Source organism: Nicotiana tabacum, chromosome 15 (assembly GCF_000715075.1).
Source record: "Nicotiana tabacum cultivar K326 chromosome 15, ASM71507v2, whole genome shotgun sequence".
Classification (NCBI taxonomy): domain Eukaryota; kingdom Viridiplantae; phylum Streptophyta; class Magnoliopsida; order Solanales; family Solanaceae; genus Nicotiana; species Nicotiana tabacum.
Window position 1 is genome coordinate 38431874 of NC_134094.1, and position 24739 is coordinate 38456612.

The 24739-nt window shown below is 39.5% G+C and overlaps 1 protein-coding gene across 1 annotated transcript; it reads left to right on the forward strand.

Moving 5' to 3' along the window:
* Window positions 1–24110: 24110 nt before the first annotated feature.
* On the forward strand, window positions 24111–24739 carry LOC142169586 (uncharacterized). The gene is made up of 2 exons (XM_075231469.1): window positions 24111–24121; window positions 24331–24739. The coding sequence occupies exons 1-2, from the start codon at window positions 24111–24113 to the stop codon at window positions 24737–24739; spliced, it is 420 nt and encodes a 139-aa protein (XP_075087570.1).

A 24739-nucleotide genomic window follows, 5' to 3' on the forward strand; every position in this document is an offset into this window, starting at 1 on the left:
CAACCTTCGCCACTTCAGGGTCGGGGACTTAGTCCTATGTAAGGTCACCATCAACACTCGAGATCCTAATGAAGGGAAGCTGGGCCCGAATTGGGAAGGACCCTATCAAGTCCTCAATATAGTCGGAAAAGGGTCTTATAAACTCGGAACGATGGACGACGAACCACTATCAAGCAACTAGAACATATCACTTCTCAAACGATATTATTGTTAAGGTATGACTTTCTCCCTTCTTTCGTTTATGTATATTCGATGCTAACTCATTGCAGGAGTTCGATCAAAGACATTGAAACCTTGGATTTTAAAGTACACGTTGCACTCTTTTTCTCTTAAATCGATTTTTATCCCAAATGGGTTTTTCCGGCGAGGTTTTTAACGAGGCAACAATTATGTGCTGCCTGAGGACAATTCAACAGTATCCAAGGCTTCTTTGCAATCAACCTCGAATACTGGAGGGCATCACCCTCGGTTGTTGTATTCTCGAGAATAGTACTTCATGTCAAAGGGCCTCGATAGGAAAACTTTGTAATGGGCCAATCGGTCAAGTGAATCGTGTCCATATAAATTAGTCGAGCCCCGATGGCAAAACTTGTGTGCATGTATAAACTAATCAAAGAAGCATTCTCTCTTCATTTAAACATTTTGTGTCTCGAAGAAAATCCTCTATTATACAAACCTCATGCTTATGATATTGTGAGAAACAGCTCAAGAGCCAAAGTGCAAATATACACTTGGGGAATACCATCGATGATAGGCATATTCGAGTTATCTAAACTCAAATTCATAAGACCTCAAAGAGGCACCCCTCGATATATAGGCTAAGACCACCATTCTCGGGGACTGACATTTCAAACTAGTTCGAAATGTTATTAGGAAATAAGCCCAAGAGGCATACCTGAAGGCTACGGCCAAAATACATACCCGAAGGTTACGGGCAAACTAAAGGCTACGACCTAAATAACGCGGCTTGAAGGCGTCCGAATTCCACAATAACGATAGGCCTTTAAATTCTCTGAAAAACCGGTTAAAAAAGGCTACCCTCTGCAAATAATCAAAAGGGCTTCGATAAAATCAGCCCTCGAAAAACCTTAAGAGGTATCAAACTCTTTTTAACACAAACGTGGTAAGGCATAAAAAGCAAAAGGGTTTCAACTGACATCGGACCCTCAAAATATCCAATGGGTAAAATACATGCTAAGGCATAAAGAAATTTTTATTAAGTCTTTTAAGACGAAAAGGGGGAAATAATAGCCGTCTTTTAGAGGCCATATGGGCCCAACCTAAAAGGGCCTAAGGGCCAATACATTTAGAGTTCGAGACTTTGTTCTCACTCAACTCGGACCTAAGGGTTCCACTATTCCGAGTTCAAATAAAGTTGACTTAAATTTAGCTCAAGGATCCGACATAAAACCTTAAGGGGTATGTTACTATAAGTTTGAAAATACCCATTATTAGATAAAAAAACCTAAGGGTTTACTCTATGCTAAGTTAGAAACATACTCGAACTTAGTTAGAAACAATAGTGCAGTCATGGCATCGATCAAGCCATCCGAAATCCTGAACATATTATTGAACTCGGGGACTCGCCCTTGCGCGTCTAAAAAACCTAAGGGTTTATTCTAAAGTTCGAATTAGTGTTCACTCGATTACAGAAGCCACAGCAATAATATTTTCACAAGGCAAAAGTACAAAACACGTTTGAACATAAAACTGAGAAGACATTCAAGAGAAGTTTTTTATTATATATTGATAAAAAAGGTTATATACAAAAGACCGATCAAGGTCTTACAAAAAGAGAAATTAAGCCCTAACTACGGCCGGTTTCGACCTCTTCTCCGGTAGCAACTTCCCCTTCAGGCTAGGCCCCTCATCGAATTCGCCTCAACTGCCTTCTTCATCATCGAAGGAGGCAAGCTGCTTGGCTTCAACTTCAAGCACCTTGGCTCGGGCTATCTCCTCAGAGAGGTCAAATCCTCGAGTATGGATTTTCTCGAAGGTTTCCCTCCGGGATTGACACTTTGCTGAGTCAATGATCCATTGCTCTCTGTCAGAAGCCTCCCTTAGCTGAATTTGAGCAGCCTCAGCATCGACCCAGTACATGGAGATGGACTTGTCTGCCATGACCTTTGTCTTCTCGATCTCTGCCTTGGCCTTAGCAATCCCGGTTTCAAGCTCCTCGATCCTCTTGGCTTGGGCCAAACTTTTCTCTTTGACACCCCAAAGTTGAACCTCGGCTGATGATAATTTGGCCAAGGTAGTTTCTTTTTCGCATCCAGGCGGTCCATATTCTCCTTCCACCGATCACAATCAGCCTTTACCTGATCGACTTCTCCCCGAAGCAGCTCGATCATTTCAACCTTTTGCGGCAATTGAGATAATGAAGTATTAGCCTACATAGTTGGGTCGAGTTCATACTTTATCAAAAGGATGCTCACCTGCTTATCTATCTCGGCCTCTTCCTCATGAGCCTTGGCAAAATCCGCATGAAGGTCCTTTATAGTTTCGTCTTTTTGGCCACAAAGAAGCTTCAGAGCGTTCCTCTGCTCCGAGACCTTTTGGAGCTCGGTTTCACACTGGTTGAGATCAGCTCGAAACTTGGCGAAGGCCTATACAAAAAAGGAAATCACAGGTCAGATTTAAAAAAACAAGAGTAAAGAAAAGAAGTGCAGTAAACTGATTCTTACCCAAGATAAGAGACGTTGGGCCTCTTCTAAAAGAATAGAAGCGTCACCGATATTAGAGGCATCATCGACTCCTCTAAAGCAATCCTAAAAGGGATCCCCTACACTAGAGCCTTCGCCTATATCAGGAGTCTTCAACTCTCGAGCATCCCTTGGTGCCTCCTCAGAAAAGGTCGGAAGAGAAGGCAAGTGATATGCTGTCATGGTCCCGAGCAAGTTGCTCGAGACGCTCTGATCGATCTTCGGGGTCTCAGAATCGGCCCCGTCCGGTGTAGTTGTAGATGACCGAGAAACGGTCTCGACCTCTGGTAATTCGGGATCATCACCTGATATCTTTTTGCAAGCCTCTTCGACATGAGGCTTGATTTTAGCAGCTGTCGTCGGCTCAGAAGCTTTGGTGACCTCGACGGCTTTCCTAGGTCGGACCGTCAGTACCGAGGCATTTTCCTCTTCTTCCTCTTATTCGTCTCTTAGATTTTGGACCGAGTCCATCGTGAAAGCGATTACTTTCCTCTTCACTCTTCGAGGTTTGGGCTTGGGGTCCTCGGACTATGAGGTAGTTTTCCTCTTCTTGGCTTCCTCCGACTTCGAAACCGGGGACTTGGTTTCTTCCTCGCCACTTGAAGGCCTCAAAATGGCATCGTTGGTCAGGCCTACATGAAAGAAAATTAGTGATGAATGGAGTATAAAAAGTTTCAGAACATGAAAAAGGAGATCCTTACCGTAATTCTTAGCCTCCCATCTGCCCTTTGCCAAATCACGCCATGCGCGTTCGGCATATGAGGAAGTTGAGTCTAACTTCCGAACCCAATCTTCGAGGTCATGTACCACTTGAGGCATCCAAGGAATAACTGCATGTCGAAAGGAGATATCAGGCAAAGTCGAAGAAGGTACGAAGAACAAAGTTTAAAAGATCACTTATGGTCGAAGTTCCACTTCTCAGGGAACGGCATCTTCTCTTCCGGGATAATGTCGCAACTTCTCACCAATATAAAATGGCTCATCCAACCCCAATCCTTGTCCTTGTCGATGCTCGAGAACAAGGCCTTCGTTTTCCGGCGTTGGAGCCTGATTAGTCCTAGATAGATTCGAGGTCGGTACAACCGCATGAGGTGATTTAGAGTAAACTCTAGCCCCTCGGCCTTGCTAGAGAAGAAGCGAATCATGATTACTATGCACCATAGAGAGGGATGGATTTTGCCGAGGGTGACCTGATATCTTTTACAGAGATCAATAATCACTGGGTCGAGGGGACCCAATGTAAAGGGGTAAGTATGAACACTTAAGAACCCCTCTACATAAGCGGTGATGCTCTCTTCGGGAGAAGGAATTTGCACCACGACCTCGGGACCCCAGTTGCAGTCCCTCTTCACGGCCTCGAGGTGGCTCTTCGATATTGAGCACATGTACATCGACACATGCTCACATCGACCTGGGATCGATGAAGGGTTTTCGACCTTGAAGTCGAATTTTAGAGTACACGGGCCGGGAACATACTCGTGGGGAAGCGGCTCCACCGGTGCCTTCCCGTCGGACGACCGGGAAGAGGAGCAAGAAGCTTTCTCCTTCTGCGGTACAGTCTTTGACGTTTTCGCCATTTGTATAAGTAAAGAAGAGCGAAGAAAGATGAAAAACTGGTGGTTTCAGTGCTAACGATGGTGGATCTACAGACGATGAAAAGGAGGAGACGAAAAGAGTGAGAATACTTAGAGGTTTGATTATAGCAAAAGTAAAGTTTGATTCAATGAAGGAGCGGGTATTTATAGGTTCACGGCAACGGTTCGGTGGCGTTAGTGTCCGACCGCTAACTGACAAGCATTAATGATTTGGGGAACTGAACTGACGGGATATTTCGATCACATCCGTCACTTACGTCATAAGAACGACGTCAAGATCGAGGTTTCGGAAAATCAAGGCTCAAACCATTTCTTATCATTTTATTCCAAGAAACGCGGGGACTATCTGTATATGGTCGAAATCGAGCATGTCAGATTTCATAGGCACGAGGAGCTGCCTCGAGAGTAAGCTCGTAATAGACCAGGCTCGAGCTCAATAGTAAAGTATGGAGCATGAAGATCGAAGTGCTCTCTAAAGATCGAGGCGGAGCATGACTGACTTCGAGTAAGGCGTAGTAACAGAATGACGAAATATTAGCAACCGACCGAAGATCTCGGTGGAAATCCCGAAACAGATCGAATCAAGCGGTTATAGACGCCAAACATGGGATTTGTTTCCGTTATAAGAATTTACCTTATTTAGGATTCCTCTACTATATAAATATGGACCCCATTCATTTGTATGGGGGATTCACTAAGAAACATATACAAAAAACGTTGATCTCTATTTCAATTACTATCTATTACTGTTCATCATTATTTATTTTTCTGTTCTTTATTGTTCTCCTTATCCAACCTCAAGACCATCTCGAATCGAGGTCGAAAGCTCTGCTAGAATACTGATTTGATTTATTTTATTATTCAGATTATCTATTTAATTCCTTGTTTATCAATTGGTATTGGATTAAATCACGTATCCTTAAAATCACTAAATAAGTTTAATTGTTACTCGACTTTTAGGGTAAACAATATATATATGAAAAATTAATAGGGTAGTTTGATAGGATTCTCTTCTGTCAAACTAACTATGAAGAATAAGACAAGTCAAAGAAGTTGGCCTTCAAAAAGAAAAAGAAAGAATAAAAAGTTGTCAGAAACTTTGGCTGAATTACATATCCGTGTCACTCCATTTAGCAATTTGCACAATCAAAAGGTCAACTCGATCACCACGACCAAGCAATAGCTCTTCACTTATGTTATTTGGACTAATGGGTGTATTGGTAAAACTAGTATACCTGACACGTGGACGACATAGGAGTCAACACATGGCAAGCATTTTCTATTCAGTTCCAAACCAACCGGAGTCACTTAGATCGAAAAATGAAGATCGGGGATCTAACCCCAAAATTGCCCTACCCCTTCCGGGCATGGCCGTTCCGGAGTAACCTGTCTAGATGCTCGCAGGTGTCAAGATAAATACCTTCTTCGGACTAATCGACTCAGGGATATTAAGGATTCTCCATTAATCACGTCATGCAGTTATGATTCAGCTAGCGTAACCGACAGAATTTACCTTTATTGCTAGTAGTGTCTATAATATGTAGGAGTTATTTTAAGGAACAATTATACCTATTTCGTCCTATAAATATGTCACGCCCCGAACTCGGGGAGCACGACCGGTGTTCAACCGAGTGAACCCGGCCGAGCAAGCCTATTAGATTTTCTTCTACCCAAACTCATCCATGAATAAAGAGGAGATGCACTCTATTAATCAAACACTGAAAAGATTTCATTAACAACTCCCATTTCATTTTCATTAGCAGCTTCTTTCATAATTTCCAAAATATTACAAGTTTATAGATGTAATAAGAAACATGTTTACCAAAATACCAACACATCTAGTTCAATTCCCAACATCAAATACGAGCCACAACCTATCTACGGAGCCTCTAAGTACAACAGAAGAGTAATATGGAACTACCGGCAAGAAGGCCCCGGATATACCTCAAAACACAATGTACAACATCAAATGACATCAAGCTCGGAATAGAGTAGGGCTCACCAAAACCTGCTGAAAAGGGAGTAACTGCTAACAAGGACCAAAGCTGCCCGCTGATGAACCTCTTGCATCCATTGAAGATGCAATGCCCCCGACAAAAGGGACATTAATACATATGGAATAGTACTAGTATGTAAAGATAACTGTCCTCTTTCAAAATAGAATGCCAATGTAAGAAAGGAAAAAACATGGAAACAACAATCAACAATCAATGATATCCAAATGCCAAGTTAAAACATAATAATTTCCAAAATACGAAGATAATATTATTTTTGGTTGGGAGATCTTTAGTACCAATATGCCACCGTTCACAAATACTACCGTGCTTTTAGCACGAAGTCCGATCACGACCTAATCGGCTAGGCCGTCTCATCTGAGACATCAACCACAATCACAATTTCAATTACAATTTCCAGCACAATCACCATCATGTGTGCGGCATGGCATCCGATCACGACTCGATCAGTTAGGCCATCTAACCACAATGCCGTGTGGATCGACATCATCCATTTATATCAATCATCTCATCCCAATTAAGGGGAATGATTTTATCACATCAATCTCATCCCAAATAAGAGAAATATTCACAATCTACTCCTACACCGACACGTGTAGTTTCGGGGTTACGTTATTTCAACTTACCCTTCCTCGGTGACTATCGATACTCCCAAATACATTTTTGATTTTCATACAAAGGAAACAGAAGTATAAATTGCATTTTATCTCATAACCTTTCATACCGTATATAGCCTCATTGGCACTTTCAACCACTTACAACATCATTATTTCACTGGCTCTCTTGGCCATACATATGATTCGTCATTCATGGCACAGTGGCCGTATTTCATATTTCACACTTTCATTTCTTTCCTTTCATGGATCATCATCATAAATATCAACAAACCGAATATTCCAGAAATCTTAACTTCAAGTTCATGAGTAATGAAAACTTTAAACACAATAGGTTTCTTCCCAAAGAATGGGGCAAACTGACTAGCAATAGATACACATATTGAAATCATAAATGAGCAATACACCATTTATTCTTGGAATACTTTTCCCCAAAAAGACAATACACAATTTCCATCACGAATATGTAAGAACGCAAAACACATCGAAAATACATACAAAGCACATTATTAGTTAAAACAGCCACATGTGGGCATCACTTGAGTAAATAAGCTTTTAGCCAATTCTATTTTTGAAATAATTTTGGAACAGTTGAATCAAAGCTCATTTCATAATCTTTCTCACATCATCTCTTTTTATTGGCACCACTAGCCACAAGTATAATTTTTATTCTTGGCACGGTGGCCACACTTTATATCACCAACTCACTTCTTTCACTTTCGAGCATCTTTATATATTATAAACAACAAGGAATTTTCAATCAAGACTTTATGTACACATATGAGCAATTAAGAGTCTCAAGCATATCAATATTTTCACACAATTTGGCATACTAGCTTTCATTGAGAACACGACTCAAAGCCATAACATATTAATACACATATAATTCATGGACACATTCCCGAAGGATAACATAATGTGATAATTGGAACACATTTTGAATACATTATTCTCAAAACTTTGCTTACTCGGGATAATTGAATTTATTAGGGATAACTCGGAACATGGGAATTAGGAACTTGAGCTAACCATACTTGAAACTTACGGGAATATTATGGAATTCGATTCTAAGAGAGTAGTTTAGCCAACATACCTGGCTTTGAGCTTTCCTTAAATTACTACGACGTTCCAAAAATCCTAGCAATCCCAATCTATTTTGAGGCATCACAAAATTGAACACAAATTAGGAAGATATTCATGGTTTCAGCTCGTTTGAGCATTTTATCAAACACTAGGTGTGCAAATTTGACTACAAGGTTCTTTTACATGATTTTCTTCATTTCACAACCCAATCGTTACCCATTTGAGCTCAACGGTCTTCCCACAAACCTTATTGGTACATGCATGTATGAATAATACTCTCACACCCAAGAATCATACTCCTAATCAACCATCTTCTACCCAAATTTGAAATTGAAAATTAGGGTATGGAACCTTACCTCTTAGATGAAGAACTTGAGGGATTTCTTGTTGGATTTCAAGGCTTGAGAAAGATTGGATGAACAAGGGCTTTGGAATTCCTACTCTCACTCTAGGGCACTTTCCTCTCTCTAAAAATATCATATTAACCATCCAAAATTACCCTAAGATCGTTTTATAGGAACTAAGGCCGGGTTATGAAATTAGAAAAATGGACCCTCCAAAATCCGGACTGGGCTATAGACTATGCTAGGCATGCTCTGTAGCGAGCTAAAGACCAGGCTTCGCGAGCTCTGTAGCGACCTATAGACCAGGCTTTGCGAGGGATATAGCATGGTCTAGTGCGCTACAAACTTGGCTTCGCGAGGGTTATAGCACGGTCTAGCGCGCTAGGAGCTAGGGACGCGAGGTCAAAATGATTCAACTCCCCAACACACTGTTCAACCCAAAAAGTTCGAAAATACAATAAATTAGCCTACCTTGGCACCATAGAACCTTAAATTCCTTAGCGAAATTTTCCGGGGCCTTACATTCTCCCCGGCTTAGGATCATTCGTCCTCGAATGAGGTGTAGAGTCCGTCCCCAAACACATAACATAAATCGTTTCTTCTTCCACATATCTTAAGCTCCCAAATTTGACTAACTCCCAATTTTTTCAGAAATTTCGGCAGAGTCTCCTATGCAATTGGGCCTAACCACCTGCTAGAGAATCACCAAAACCACTCCTAACAACACATCCCCAACTGGACAAAATATCACAATATATACATCAGCAGCACTAATCTCAATGTTACACGCATTATATTATCAAAAGTGATATCTGAATATGAGCTACACATATTTAAATCATAACACATAGAAAGTACCTTTCGATCCACAATCATTTGACTATACAATCAAGTGAGAACATTTTCTTTCCTTAACACTTTCAGCCTTCGAGGTGGCCTCCTCGACTCACAGACTTCGCCATAACACCCAACGGAGGGTGATATGCTCTTAACAAAATACATGAAGTTGATATGGGTTTCAAAATACATGAAGTTGCATTATGCTCTTAACAGTAACTAGCACAATGAATCTATGCCACAAGCCCGTGAGGTTGAAAAAGAAGTTGAATATTTGTGAGATTATTATCATTCTGATATCTTAACCCTTCACAATAGTTGATCCTATATGAGAGGACTAGAGATACGACAAACTTATTTTTCAAATCAATATGCTCATGATATGTGCTAGAATCTTAAACATCCACCTGAGGTTGGGAGGGAAAGATCGCAGTAAGGCTTCTTAACTTTCAACCATACACGAGTGAACTATGTAGCTAGGACATCTTAACGTTGGGGTAAAATCATGTATTGGTTAGAGAGAATGAACACTTTGCTATGATCTAGACATGTTTTTGCCTTAATAACTCTCAAGCTACAATACCACCCCACATCATGGGCAATTACAATACTATGAACAAAGTGAGTTATTCACTGAGGCATGATCTAGTTGGACATGAAAGTCATACTGAGATGGGCGCACAAAAAGATCTTCCTGTGACGAATTTGTTAAAATCTCAAATTTTCCAGAAACTGTATGCAGACAAATGACCCCTTTCAATTTATAGGTACACATATGATAGGTGCTGAGATATGCTCTCATGTTACTAGACAGTGAAAATAATTCATGATAATATTCACAAAGGAGTAAAGTGAATGTTCCAACCATAGGAGCTACATACACCGGAGAGAGAAAGAGTGGCTCAAGAAGGATCTCAATACTCGGATGTTTTACATTGAATTTGATACCACATAGGTAAACTTTATGACGGTGCATGTATAAGAACAAATGAGCAGATGTTATCCATTTTAATCAAAAGGTTCTGTAAGAAATTCATCAGATATAATCCCTTGTTGAGAATTTAGGGAAGCAAGTGGGAAATATTATCCTAGAGTTATAACTAAATCCAATGAAATAATTATAGAACTCAATTCCTCAAGAGGTCGTAAATAAGTGAATTGTGATCAAGAGGCTTCACGAATACTGCGTCTCGTTCAAAGAGTAGGTACATGCAATGCTTTGTGATTCAACATTTTGGTTAAGACCATATTTATGTAGGCCCCTTCAATATGGATATACATATACAACAAGGAAAATAATGCGGTATTCACAATGAGGTAGCAAGGAGTGACCTACTTGGTGATTTTAGATTGATAGGGCAGTACCTTAATTGATGCCCCTCTACTCCACATCCATAACTTACATTGGTACCACAGTGACATACCCTCGAATGACATCGCCTATACAATGAGGATGAGGTCCGTTAAACTAACTCGCCCCATTTACCTAATATTTACCCTTTTTGCATAAATCATAAGAATCTCTCTTATCCTTCCTCCATGCCTTCACGTCGGGAGTAACAATCTCTGTACCGGTTTGATGTGTGGGACTTTGGAATTTCCCAAGCCTACCACCCCTAACACGCTCCTGAACATACTCACAACACGACAAAAAATGTTCCTGCCCGCATATCGGACAGACCGGGCTAGGTGTACCCAACCTAGGAAATTTGTTCTTCTTGTGCCCCCTCTTTCCACAGGCATAACATATTTCAAAAGTGACCCAACATAAACCCAAGTGGCGCTTCTTACAAATCAAATAATCCGGCTTATTGGAGCCGACAATCCTCTTTCTTTTTTTAAGTGCCCTCACCACATGATGTGGTGGCGCAGTGACATTAATAGGAACAAGGACACTTCCCCTAGTAACTGGTTCTTTCATTTCCTCCTCGTTACCTCGAACTCGTGGGTTACTTATCTGGAAAATGAGACATGACGAGGAAATTAACATCCTATTTTGAGCATTACCACACGATCTGGAATACCAAAGAAGGGTGACATTCCTAAATGCCCATAAAGCCTCCTAATTGTAGATGTAGTCGACAACACGCCGATAAGAAGGAGTCTACTAGCCATGGTTCTGAGACATCCCAGGACACTTTAAAATCTTAGCCTCTAATAAAATACCCCTCTTTTCTACCATTGTATCTCATTCTCCTCAACTCAATTTAAAACTATGGAAAACGTATTGTGTTTATCTCGGTCGTCAGTCAATCATTGATCAGCTCCGATTAATCAATAAGAATCTCTTGCACTCTTTCTCTTTACTATTATTCTAGCACAACGATATACTTTATCGTCTTTTGTATTCTATTTTAATTATATCTATATAATTTATGGATTAAGGAAAATTGGTTTAATTCGATTATTTATGGCTCAAAAATATAAATTTAATTGCTTGGCCTATTAAACTAATTTTAGGTTAAAGAGTTTGACCTAAGTAATTGTATGATTATCCCAAACTTTACCGATCCTTTGATTATTTTTATCGTTAGAGAAACACCATGGCTGATGATCAAAGTATATTAGAATCAGAACGTTCGACCCCAAATCAATCTCATCAGAATTCACCACTGCAGTTCAGGATTTTTACCTCGGAGAAATGGAATTGAAGAAATAAAAAGGACCCATCCAGACTTGGGTGAATTCATAGCCCAACAACAAGCTTGGAACCGATAGATTAGTGCATCAATATTAATCTTGACCGAGAGAGTGAACACAAGACTACTTGCATCTTCAAGGGTAGAGCTAGTTAGAGGTACAACAAATTATTCACCAAGAAATTTTGGACTTATTGGAGACTTGGGATTGTGAGGCGCAGGAACCGATAACATAAGGTAAGGTACGAGAACTATTGATACTTCAGAACTACACAGTTTAATCTCAACTCTATAAGAGACCCTTTTGAAATATATTAAGGAGGAAAATGAATGCATCGATCAGATTTTTGGGGCTCTACCTGTTCTCAATGAAATCTATGTAGAAAGGTATTCTCAATAACCGTGAGAAACCAAGTGTGGCACATTTACCCATACCCAAGAAGTTCAAAATATCGTATCTAGCCAAATGTGATGGAACCATGAATTTCCAGGACCATGTTACAACTTACGCTACCAGGATCAAGGGAAACATCTTGAGAAAGTAGGAAACACTAGTCAAGCAGTTGGAAGAAGCACTCACGAAGAGAGCATTAACTTGGTATTCACTTTAACCTTAAAACTTAATAAGTTCTTTTGTGGAGTTGGCTAATGTATTCAGCAAATCTTATGTCAGAGGAAAAAAGATAGAGAAACAAATGGAGGATATCTTTAAAATCTAGTAAGGAGATATAGAATTGCTCTGAGACGTGGATCGATTCCAAAGTTAAAGGATACTGCTACTAGAGGTCTCGCATAATTGGGCCGCTTTGGCCTTCGCAAATAATTTGAACAAGAAGAGCTCAGAGGCTACTAGGAGGTTGCCAGACAATCTCCAAGAATTTTCTCTAAAAACCTGCAATTGTGTACAACCCGTACAATACCAAGCTGTGGATGGAAGAGGACAACGCACTACCACTCAATGTTGATCGAAGGTCAGGAAGCAAGTATAATGATCGATCGGAGTCTGCATCCATATAAACAAAATCTGACCATAAAAATATAAGGAATCTATATGAACCTTACACTCGAAGTTCTCGACAAAGGTAGGAATGAAGAACAAAGTAAGCCGGGATAACAGAGGACCCATCCGGAGAGACAACGTCGAGTATTCCCGTGTAAGTAAGGAACTAGAAATTCTGAAACTCATAGAACATAACTTATGTGTCAGTCCTTCGGAGCCAGTAGCTGCTTTAAGAGACATGTGAGACCAAGTACGATTTCCCAAAGAAATGAGAAAGAATACTTGCAAATGGAGTCTGGAGTTCTAATGTGACTTTTATAATGAACATGAACATGGGACAGTAGATTCCACATTCCTGCAGAATGAGGTACTGTTTCTTATTAAGAAAAGGGTACCTCAAGGAATTGCTTAGCAACAAGGGAAAGCAAACTTATTCAAATAACCAGAATACAGACAAGCCACCCCTAGCTCCATTGCCCAAGCGTACATTCAATATCATTTTCGGTGGATCAGAAGTCAGTGGTATCACATATAGCTGCAAATAAATATGCCAAGATGTTCATCACACATGAAAAGCGGAGCCGAGAAGCACTCTCCAGAGATAGCATCATCTTTGATGATGTAGACGCCTTAATATTTCTACACCATAATGATGCATTAGTAATCAAACATCGCATTTCAGATATTAATTTTAAACATGTTCTAATTGATCCAGGTAGTTCCGTGAATGTCATCCATTCAACGGTCATAGAAGAGATGCAATTAATAGACAAGGTCATTCCAAGTCAATTTTTATCTCCGGGTTCAACAACTCTAGTGAGACAACTCATGAGGAAATTATTTTGTCCACCTTTCTAGAAAGGGTTATCAAGGATACTCCATTTCAGATAATAGATGGATATATGGCATCTAACATCATCATGGGAAGGCCATGGATTTATGTGATGTAAGCAATGATGTTTAATCTATATCAAGTGATTAAATTTCCTTTAAAGTGGAGAATGAAAGAAACTATAAGAGAGCAAAGGGTGGCTCGAGAATGCTAGTCAATCGCTCTTGAAAATGATCTCATCAAAAGTGCGGATGAATTGCAATCAAAGCTACAAGGGTCATCCAGTAGTTCAACCAATCTTCTAGAAGAATAGCCGGACAAAGATGTACAAGAGGCCTTGTAATTTCCAGATCTAGTCAAGGATGCCGAAAAAGAAAGTGTTATAAAATCAAATGTCAAAGAGTTGGACTCAGTGATCCCATTCTCTGAATTTTCGGATAGAAACGTTTATGGGGGTTCGGGACTTGACCTTGAACTCCAAGGTAAACTTATAGTATTTTTAAGAGCTAGCACTTATTGTTTTGCCTAATCCCATGCAAACATTATATTTATCCCGTCAAAAGTGATAACTCATAAACTCAACATGGACACGCGTCATCCATAGATCAAATATAAAAAGAAAAATTCAGATAATTCTGAAATAAGATAATCGAAGACGAAGTCTCAAAATTGATGACGATCAGATTAGTCCTGGAGGTTAAGTATCTAGACTCATTAGCTGACGTAGTGGTCATTTCAAAGAAGAATGGGAAGTGGAGAATGTGCATTGATTTCATAGATTTAAATAAGGCATGCCCCAAGAAATTTTTTTCGCTACCCCACATTGATCAACTCATAGATGCAACTGCTGGGCTTGAGTTATTTAGCTTCTCATCTGCATATTTTGAATACAATCAGATCAAAATGAATCCAGAAGATCAAGAGAGGATGTCATTTATCATAGATTGGGAACATGCTACTACAACATGATGCCATTTAGACATAAGAATGCCAAAGTCACATATCAAATGATGGTGAACAAGATGTTAAAGGATCACATTGGAGCGACTATGAAAGTATACATTAATGATATGTTGGTAAAATACATCAAATTAGTAGATAATTTGAACTAGTTAGAGGAAAATATTTGCCACTTTTAGGCAACATCATATGAAGTTAAATCCAAAAAGGTGTGTGTTTAAGGTATCTACCAGGAAATTTCTGGGTTTCCTCGTTGGCAACAAAGGTATCGATGTCAAACCGGACCGGATAAACACCATAGAGGGGATATTGAATGTGTTAAATAGAAAAAGGAAGTATAGAGTTAACATGCTGGATATTAGCTTCGGGAGGATTCATATCCATGTCTTTTGAGAGGTTCCACAAGTTTTTCTCAGTCATGAAGAAGAGAAAACGCTTTGAGTGGGCCTCAAAATGCCAACAAGCTCTAAAAGACTTAAAGAATTACTTAGCTAAACCTTTGTTGATTTCGAAATCCTAGGACGAAGAATGGCTACTCATCTGCTTAGCAGTCTTAGAAGTATTAGTAAGCACAATCTTAGTCCAAGAAGATAAAGATACATAATCTCTTATCTATTATGTTAGTAAGACAATTTTAGACATAGAAATTAGGATATCTACACTAGGAAAGTTTAGCTTTGGCACTAGTATTAGCCGCTCGACTACGACCCTATTTTCAACGCTATCTAATTTTATATGTAAAAACTTTCCCTTATGGAGCATCCTTCACAAAACAGAGCTCTCCGGACAACTTGCGAAGTGGGAAATTGAACTCAGTGAGTATGACATCATATACAAACCCCGTATTATCATTAGATCACAGTCTTAACCAATTTTGTGGTTGATTCAGCTATAGGTATACTACAGGAGGTTTAGAAAGAGGCGATATTGTCTTCCAGATTAGTCCCAACAGTTTGGACCCTCTTCACAAATGGATCATCAAATGCCAAAAGGTCCAGCCTCGGGTCGGGTTTTACTGCACCATTTGGAGAAGTAATCCGATAGTCTATTAAGTGCCAATTTATAACTAATAATAAAGACGAGTGTGAGGCTATGGTTTCATGACTTGAGTTAGCTAAAGGAATTTGTCACGATCCAAAATTCAATTAGTCGTGATGGCACAGCACCTAACCCAACCTGCTAGGTAAGACAATTAGAAACAATCCAAATCAAATGAGATTTACTATGAGAGATAATGATAATATAACTGAACTTCTATACAAAGAATTCCTAAGGACTGGTAGTACAAATCATAAGCTTCTACGATTTAGAGTTTACAAAGCTAGAATGAAATAAATACATCATCTGTTTGAAATATACATGAATAAATTAATAATTCTAAAGCTAGCAAGAACAAGAGGCAGCTATGACCGGAACACAGGTACATCTTCAATGCCAGCTCCCGTCATACACATCAACATCAACATCCAACATCTACACGCAAGGTGCAAAAGTATAGTATGAGTGCAACCGACCCCATGTACTTAATAAGTAACAAACCTAACCTTAGGTTGAAAGCAGTGACGAGCTTGGACAAAGGTTAGAGTCCAACACCAATAGCCAGGAACAACTCATAACAATATAGCCAAAGCAGTACAAGTAATAACCCAAAGATATAATGCTTAGATCGTTCACAGTTTTGGAAAATAGGCATGTTTTTCAAGTATAGCAGTAAAACCCAAATCTTTCACTGAAATCACCAAAATATGTGTAAATCTGAAAACTGTAATTTTTCCCAAAAATATTCAAGAACAGGTAAGATGTTTCATTATCAGATGGCATGAGGAAAGTACATCTCTATGGCTACATGTCAATGAGCATGTGAAGTCATGAATGACGTAATACCATACATCATGAGAAAAATGCATCTCTATTCTTGTATGTCAAGTATGCATGTCGAATGCAATACAACATAGTGATAAAAGCATATGCATACTCTCAGAGTATCAATTCACTCAGTCCTCCCAGTCACTCAATCCTCACAGTCACTCATTCCTCCCAATCGCTTGACACTCGCTCTCGGCACTCGCATTCAAAAGGTACCTGCGCTCACTAGGGATCCTTCAGCGTAAGAACTATAACAAGCCAATCATGGCATTAATCAATAACATCTGCTGCGGTGTGCAGCCCACTCCCATCATAAATCAATAATACTTGCTGCGGCGTGCAACCCAATCCCATAAATCTCCTCACAATCAGGCTCGGCCTCGCTCAGACATAAATCTCTCCAGTCTCTCGGGCTCACAATGTCATAAAATCAGCCTAACAATAATGATGTGATGTATCAATAAATGGTAACAAAGGTTGAGATACGATATGCATATGAATGCGTATGACTGAGTATGTAATTGCAATGTAAGCAGATAACTCAACATCAGAAATGACCTGAGTAGGTCCCAACAGGATAAACATGTAGCCTAGACATGGTTTCCAATATGGATCACTGCTCAAGTGCTCTAACACATAGAGTACAGTAAAAATGTTCAGATAAGATAGCTACATAGTTCCATGGAATTGACTAAATCATAGTTACTACGGTGCACGCCCACACGCCCGTCACCTAGCATGCGCGTCACCTCAACATCAATCACATAACACGTAATTCGAGGTTTCATACCCTCAACACAAAGTTTAGAAGTATTACTTACCTCGAACAAGCCAAGTTCAATACAGAGCAAGCCAAATAATGTTCCAAAAATGCCATCTCGCGCGTACCGACCTCTGAACGGCTCGAAACTTGCCAAACGCAAATCAAATACATCAAATAAAGCCCAAGTAAACAATTTGAAATGATAAAGGTCGAATCTTTAATCAAAATCCTAAAGTCAACCAAAACATCAAACCCGAGCCCGAACATCAAAACCCGACAAAACTAACAAAATCTGATAATCCATTCAATTACGAGTCCAACCATACTAGTTTTACCCAAATCCGACTCTGAATCGATGTTCAAAATTATCTCGAAACTCGCTTTTTATGCCTCTAATGGATTTCTTGTGAAATATCAGGCAAGTTAGGCGTTTGAATAACTCCATTTGACCTTATAATGAAGGAGATATGTTGGTTTCAATATTTGGAAATAGTGCAGATTTTTAAATATAAAATAAGTGGCAATTTCATATAAGTCATAATACATCATACGGAGCTAATTATGCCCTCAAACTACCGAGCGAAGTGCAAATTCTCAAAACGACCGGTCGGGTCGTTACAATCTTCCCCACTTAAACATACGTTCGTTCTCGAACGTGCCCAGAGTCATTTCGAAGCCATCAAATTGCCGTGTAACCTTACCATGCACATACCCGGGGTGATTCCACGCCACCCCAATCCTTATAAGACTGACAACACAACCTAACTGAAGATCATTACTTTAACCTTAGACCGTAAGCCTTAGAACCCAATTCCCAACACTTGGAATTCCTTGCAGAACCCGAATCCCGCATTTGTACATTGTATAAGTCTGACCAAACTGTTTCAAGCCATAACTATAACCCAAGATGTAATCACATGATATACTACATAACTCGCATACTTGTAGCAATAATTCCCGATCACAATAGGTGCTCAAAACAAACTCGACACCGGTAACAAACCTCATATCAATCAAAACCTTGTTCTAAACCTTTATACACTGCCAATGATGAAAGAAACACACAGAAACTCATAACCACTTATAAGATCAACAAGTCATGGAGCTCCCTCTCCTTTGACAAGAACTATAGCAAATTTCTAGGCCGATCAGCGACATTATCCTTCCAAATATACCGCAAACAAATCTGATTGCACCCATTCCAGGTCTAATTACCTTACTTTATCAAGTCCAACTATCCTATTGACATGCCACACCAATACTATCTAGAATCACAATCTGTGCAATCCGTGCACTCATAAGCAACAACTCAAATGCACCCATAAATAGGAAATGACTCAAATGAGAGGACCATCCCGCAAACTTAACAAGTACCACCACAACCGCAATGCTATGAACTCATCATACATAGTAGAACCTAGACACACTAATCTAACAAAAAAGATTATATCCCAACATAGCTTCGCTACAATGCGTGGCCCTATCCAAACATCGGTCCATATGAAATACCTCAAGCCACAATGCTCAAAATCAATAACTACATGCAATTCGATATCAAATACACGAAGCGTGCGACTAGACGTGGAGAAGAAAATAACATAATATACCATAGCCAAGAGAGAACATAACCAAGGTGCAACCAACCATTCAACACCCCAATCACCATCTCGCTCGAATTCTGCTATAAGGCCCAAATAGACCGCACCATGTGTGGATATAACCAACAAATCACAACCCCCTCGTAGCATAGAGGAGTAACTCCTAGATCATATCAGAACACGAATAAACTCAACTCTAATCGAATGGCACATCCCTCAACAATAGAAATACAGAGTCAACCAATTCGACCTGGTGTATAATACACATCCTCATTGGGTCTACCAAACGGGCCCCAAATCAACTCTGGCCATCCACAAATAGGTAAATAACCCTTCGAAGGTCCACAATGACCTAACCATAACACATACTATCATCTGGCTAGCTTGGCCACATCTTCACAGTCCGCAACTAAGAAACAACCTACTTCTGAGAACTCTCAGTCTCCAAATCCTTAGAACACACGAATCACCACATCTAATCCCAACTTCACCGCTCGAATGTCTAACACGTCTCCCGCACACGATCATCCCATGAGGAATACTTCTATAATTCTTCCGTGCCACATAGAAAAGTCTGAATATCAATAGTCGATCAACTAGGCGAGTACCGCAATATCAATGAAGCGTCTGTAAGTCAAAACACAGTACACCTTATGGAATATACACCCTCCACAAGAAATACCAAATAGTAATATCATTCATCTAGACATCTAAAACCGTCCATGTTGTCTAAGTATTCGTGACCTTCCCCTCAAAACTAAATCATGACCGTGCACACGCAAATCATAATCCCACACAATGCACCGCATCAGTCATTCCATCATATGAAAAGTACGAGGATCTCATAATCCACCTTAAATTGTGGTAGAAACAACCTCATGAGGGAAGTACGAGCATGAAGCATATGAAGTCATGAATGACGTAATATAGTACATCATGAGAAAAATGCATCTCTATGCCTGTATGTCAAATATGCATGTCGAATGCAATGCAACATAGTGATAAAACCATATGCATACTCTCAGAGTATCAGTTCACTCAGTCCTCCCAATCACTCAGTCCTCACAGTCACTCAGTCCTCCCAATCGCTCGGCACTCACTCTCGGCACTCGCACTCGCACTCGGCACTCGCATTCAGTAGGTACCTGCGCTCACTGGGGGTATGTACAGACTCCAGAAGGGTTCCTTCAGCCTAAGCGCTATCACAAGCCAATCATGGCATAAATCAATAACATTTGCTACGGCGCGCAGCCCGCTCCCAGCATAAATCAATAATGCTTGCTGCGACGTGCAATCCGATCCCATCAATCTCCTCAAAATCAGGCCCTCGACCTCACTCAGTCATCAATCTCTCCAGTCTCTCGGGCTCACAATGTCATAAAATCATCCCAACAATAATGATGTGATGTATCAATAAATGGTAACAAAGGCTGAGATATGATATGCATATGAATGCGTATGACTGAGTATGTAATTGCAATGTAAGAAGATAACTCAACAACAGAAATAACCTCAGTGGGTCCCAATAGGATAAGCATATAGCCTAGACATGGTTACCAACATGGATCACAACTCAAGTGCTCTACACATAGAGTACAGTAAAAATGTTAAGAAAAGATAGCTACACAGTTCCATGGAATCAACTAAATCACAGTTACTATGGTGCACGCCTACATGCCAGTCACCTAGCATGCGCGTCACCTCAACATCAATAATATAACATGTAATTCGGGGTTTTGTACCCTCAGCACCAAGTTTAGAAGTGTTACTTACCTCGAACAAGCCAAGTCCAATACCGAAAAGCCAAACAATACTTCCAAAAATGCCATCTCATGCGTACCAACCTCCGAACGACTCGAAACTAGCCAAAAGCAACTCAAATACATCAAATAAAGCCCAATTAAATAATTTCAAATAATAAAAGTCGAATCTTTAATCAAAATCCCAAAGTCAACCAAAAAGTCAAATTCGGGCCCGCATCTCGGAACCCGACAAAACTTAAAAACACCAATAACCCATTCAATTACGTGTCCAACCATACTAGTTTCACCCAAATCCGACTCCGAATGGATGTTCAAAACTCAAAATTTCACTCTATGAAACTTTGGACAAAAACTCCCAATTTTCTCTTTAAAATTCACAACCCAATTACCAAAAACTAAGATAGATTCACGAAATATAACCAAAACCGAGTAGAGAACACTTACCCCAATCCATACGGTGAAAGTCGCCTAAATAATTGCCCAAATCCGAGATCCAAAACTCAAAATATGACCAAATGAACAAACCCTCGATATTACATATTTTTGCCCAGCTGCTCTGCCTCGCCAAATGATCCCGAAACTCATTTTTGATGCCTCCAATGGATTTCTTGTGAAATATCAGTCAAATTAAGCTTTTGCATCACTCCATTTGACCTTATAATGAAGGAGATATATTGGTTTCAATATTTAGAAATAGTACAGATTTTTAAATACGAAGTTAGTGGCAAATTCGTAATAATCTGAAGAATCTCGCAACCCAAATCATGGTAAAATAACCATAAATTTCTCATACGGTGTCAAAACTTGATGATTCCAGTTGCTATGGTTCCAAAATTATGATACAAATATAATGCTTCAATCAAAACAAAAATTGGAGCTCATTTTCTTAATGTGGTATAATTTATGCTTGAAGAAACGACGTCGAAACATAAAAAACAAGCGCAACACAACCCGAACCTATCCAAAACTCACCCGAGCTTCTCGGGACCCCGTCCGAACATACCAACAAGTCCCATACCATAACACAGAATTACTCGAGACCTCAAATCACATATAACAATATCAAAATGATAAATTGCACCTCAAATCAAACTTAATGAACTTTCAACTTCTAAAGCCCGCGTCGAAACATATCAAATCAACCCGGAATGAACTCAAATTTTGCACACAAGTCCCAAATGACATAATGAAGCTATGCGCGTAGCCATAATCCGAATCCGATATCATCAAAGTCAACTCTCAGTCACACTAATGAACTTCCAAACCTTCAAATTTTCAACTTTCGCCAATTAGTGCTGAATCTTTCTATAAATATCCAAATTCCAATCCGAGCATACGACCGAGTCCAAAATCACCATCCGGACCTAATGAAACCACCAAAACTCCGTTCCATGGTTAAATACACAAAAGTCAAACTTGGTCAACTCTTACAACTTAAAGCTTCAAACATGAAATATATTCTTCCAAATCGGTTATGAATAACCTAAAAACCAACACTGACGATTCACATAAGTCATAATACATCATACGGAGCTACTCATACCCTCAAACTATCGAGCGAAGTACAAATACTCAAAGCGACCGATCGGGTCGTTACATAATTGGTGCAAAACATATCGAGTTTTTAAGCGACTCTCAACTAGAGATAAAAAAAATCTAAGGGACGTACCTAGATAGGGAAGTTCCGATGCAACAATATTTAACCAAGGTTATGGAATTTGTATCCTAGTTCCGTGAGTGGAAGGCAATGTAGATACCTCAGGAAGATAATGCTGAAGCAGATGCCATAGCTAATCTTGGATCAACAGTTGATATCACTGAGTTGGAAGCAACTCAGTGATTCATCTATTCCATTCAACCATTGACAGAAACAAGAATGAGGTAAACTCAACGCAAATAACTTGGGATTGGCAAAATAAATTCATAAATTACTTGTAGAATGGAATATTTCCCAAGACAAAAAAACATAAGGCAACTCGGTATTTTCTCACTAAAGGAGAACTCTATAGACAACAACAATAACATACCCAGTATTATTCACACCGTGGGGTCTGGGGAGGGTAGTGTGTACGCAGACCTTACCCATACCTTGTGAGGATAGAAAGTATATTTCCAAAGGAGAACTATATAGAAGGACGTCTAATAATCCTTTAACTAAGTGCCTCAGACCAGTGCAGATAGAAGACATGATATATGATGGGGAAGTGCACGAAGGAAATTATGACAATCACTCAAGTGAAAGAGCCATGGCCTAAAAACTCATCAAGTCCAGCTATAATTGGCCCTAGATAGATGAAGATACAAAGGCTTTTATTAGAAAGTGTGACAAATGCTAATGTTCTGCCAACCACTTGCATCAGCCGATAGAACCACACCATTGTGTCGTTGTCCCTTGTTCTTTCATGAAATGGAAGATGGACATAGTTTGACCACTTTTACCACTCCAGGACAAGTACGTTTTACTTTTGTTTTAACTTATTATTTCTCTAAGTGGTAAGTGGGTAATAGAAGGTCATAGACTTCATATAGTGGAATTTTATTTCTCGCTTTGAGGTACTAAAAGAAATAGTATGTGATAATAGATCACTATCTGCCAGAGTCAAAGTGATAGAGTTCCTATAGGATTAGAAGATTAAAAGGAGTACTTCATCCCATTATCATCCTTGAGCAAACAGACAAGCCAACTCATCCAACAAAGCTTTGTTGAGCAGCTTGAAAAGGAGATTAGAAGTAACTATGGGAAGATGTCTAGAAGAGTTACCCGGAGTCTTATGGGGACCACAACAAAGACAAGTAACAGAAAAACCCCTTTCTTGCTCATGCATGGGTCAAAGAAATAGGGGTACAAAGTCTAAGGTTCGCTCATGCGTCCGAGGAATCAAATACTGAAGACTTAGCAACAAATTTGGACTTAGTGGAAGGATGCCAATAAATGGTGTTAATTCAAATAGCAGCGCAAAAATAGAGAACTAAAAAATAGCTACAATAGGAGGATTTTTGAACTAAAAAATAGCTAAAAAATAGTTAATTCAAATGGCTTTGGAGGAGGATTTTTGGAAACAAAAAGCAGGAATGTCTTGATTTCAAGATGGAGATAGAAACACCAAGTTTTTCAATACATAAGTGAATGGAAGAAGGAAAAGACTACACCTTAAAAGAATATAAAACAATAATTGGTCTGCAGGAATTGTGATTGATGGACTCATATTTCACCAAGCCATAATCAAGTGCTAGATTGCTGAGGTGATACTGCGATTGCAGCCTATAATTCAAGCAATACTAGCCATTATTGTATAGGAGTTATGGAAGAGAAGGAACGACTTCAAACATGGTGATACAGTAAGGGTGAGTACAAGAATTGTGATTGATGGACTCATATTTCACCAAGCCATAATCAAGTGCTAGATTGCTGAGGTGATACTGCGATTGCAGCCTATAATTCAAGCAATACTAGCCATTATTGTATAGGAGTTATGGAAGAGAAGGAACGACTTCAAACATGGTGATACAGTAAGGGTGAGTAGGGTGATCTATCAGGTATTTTCTACACTTCAATCAATGGTTAAATTCAGGAAGCCCAGCCTCATTCATGTACCACATAAATGGCCAGATTTACTCACAATGATGGAGCAATATCTTCCTAAACTAAAGATAACTAAGGTGGTATGGGAGTATCCTACAATATGATGTATTAATGTGAACACTGATGGGGCTTGTAGGGGCAACCCAGGGAGTTGTGCTATTGGATTTGTATTGAGGAATAAAGAGGGTGATATAATATATGCGTGTGGTAAATATATTCCAGAGGGAACTAATACTAAAGCAGAAGCTAAGGCCATGGTTAAGGCTCTCAGATATTGCGTTGAATGTAATTTCGTCCTAATTGATTTACACACAGACTCTATGATACTGAAGAAGGCAGTTGAAGGAGAATGGTCTGTTCTTTGGTCTGTGGCAAGAGAAGTGGAGGAGATTAAAGAGCTAATAGCAAGATGCAAGATTACACTATCCCATACTCTTAGAGAAGGCAATAAGCTGGCAGATCACCTTGCAAATCGTGCACTTGAGGTTGGCCCTAGTTACTGCAACTGCTTGGTGATTTGGATATTCAAGGAAGGAGGATTGTGA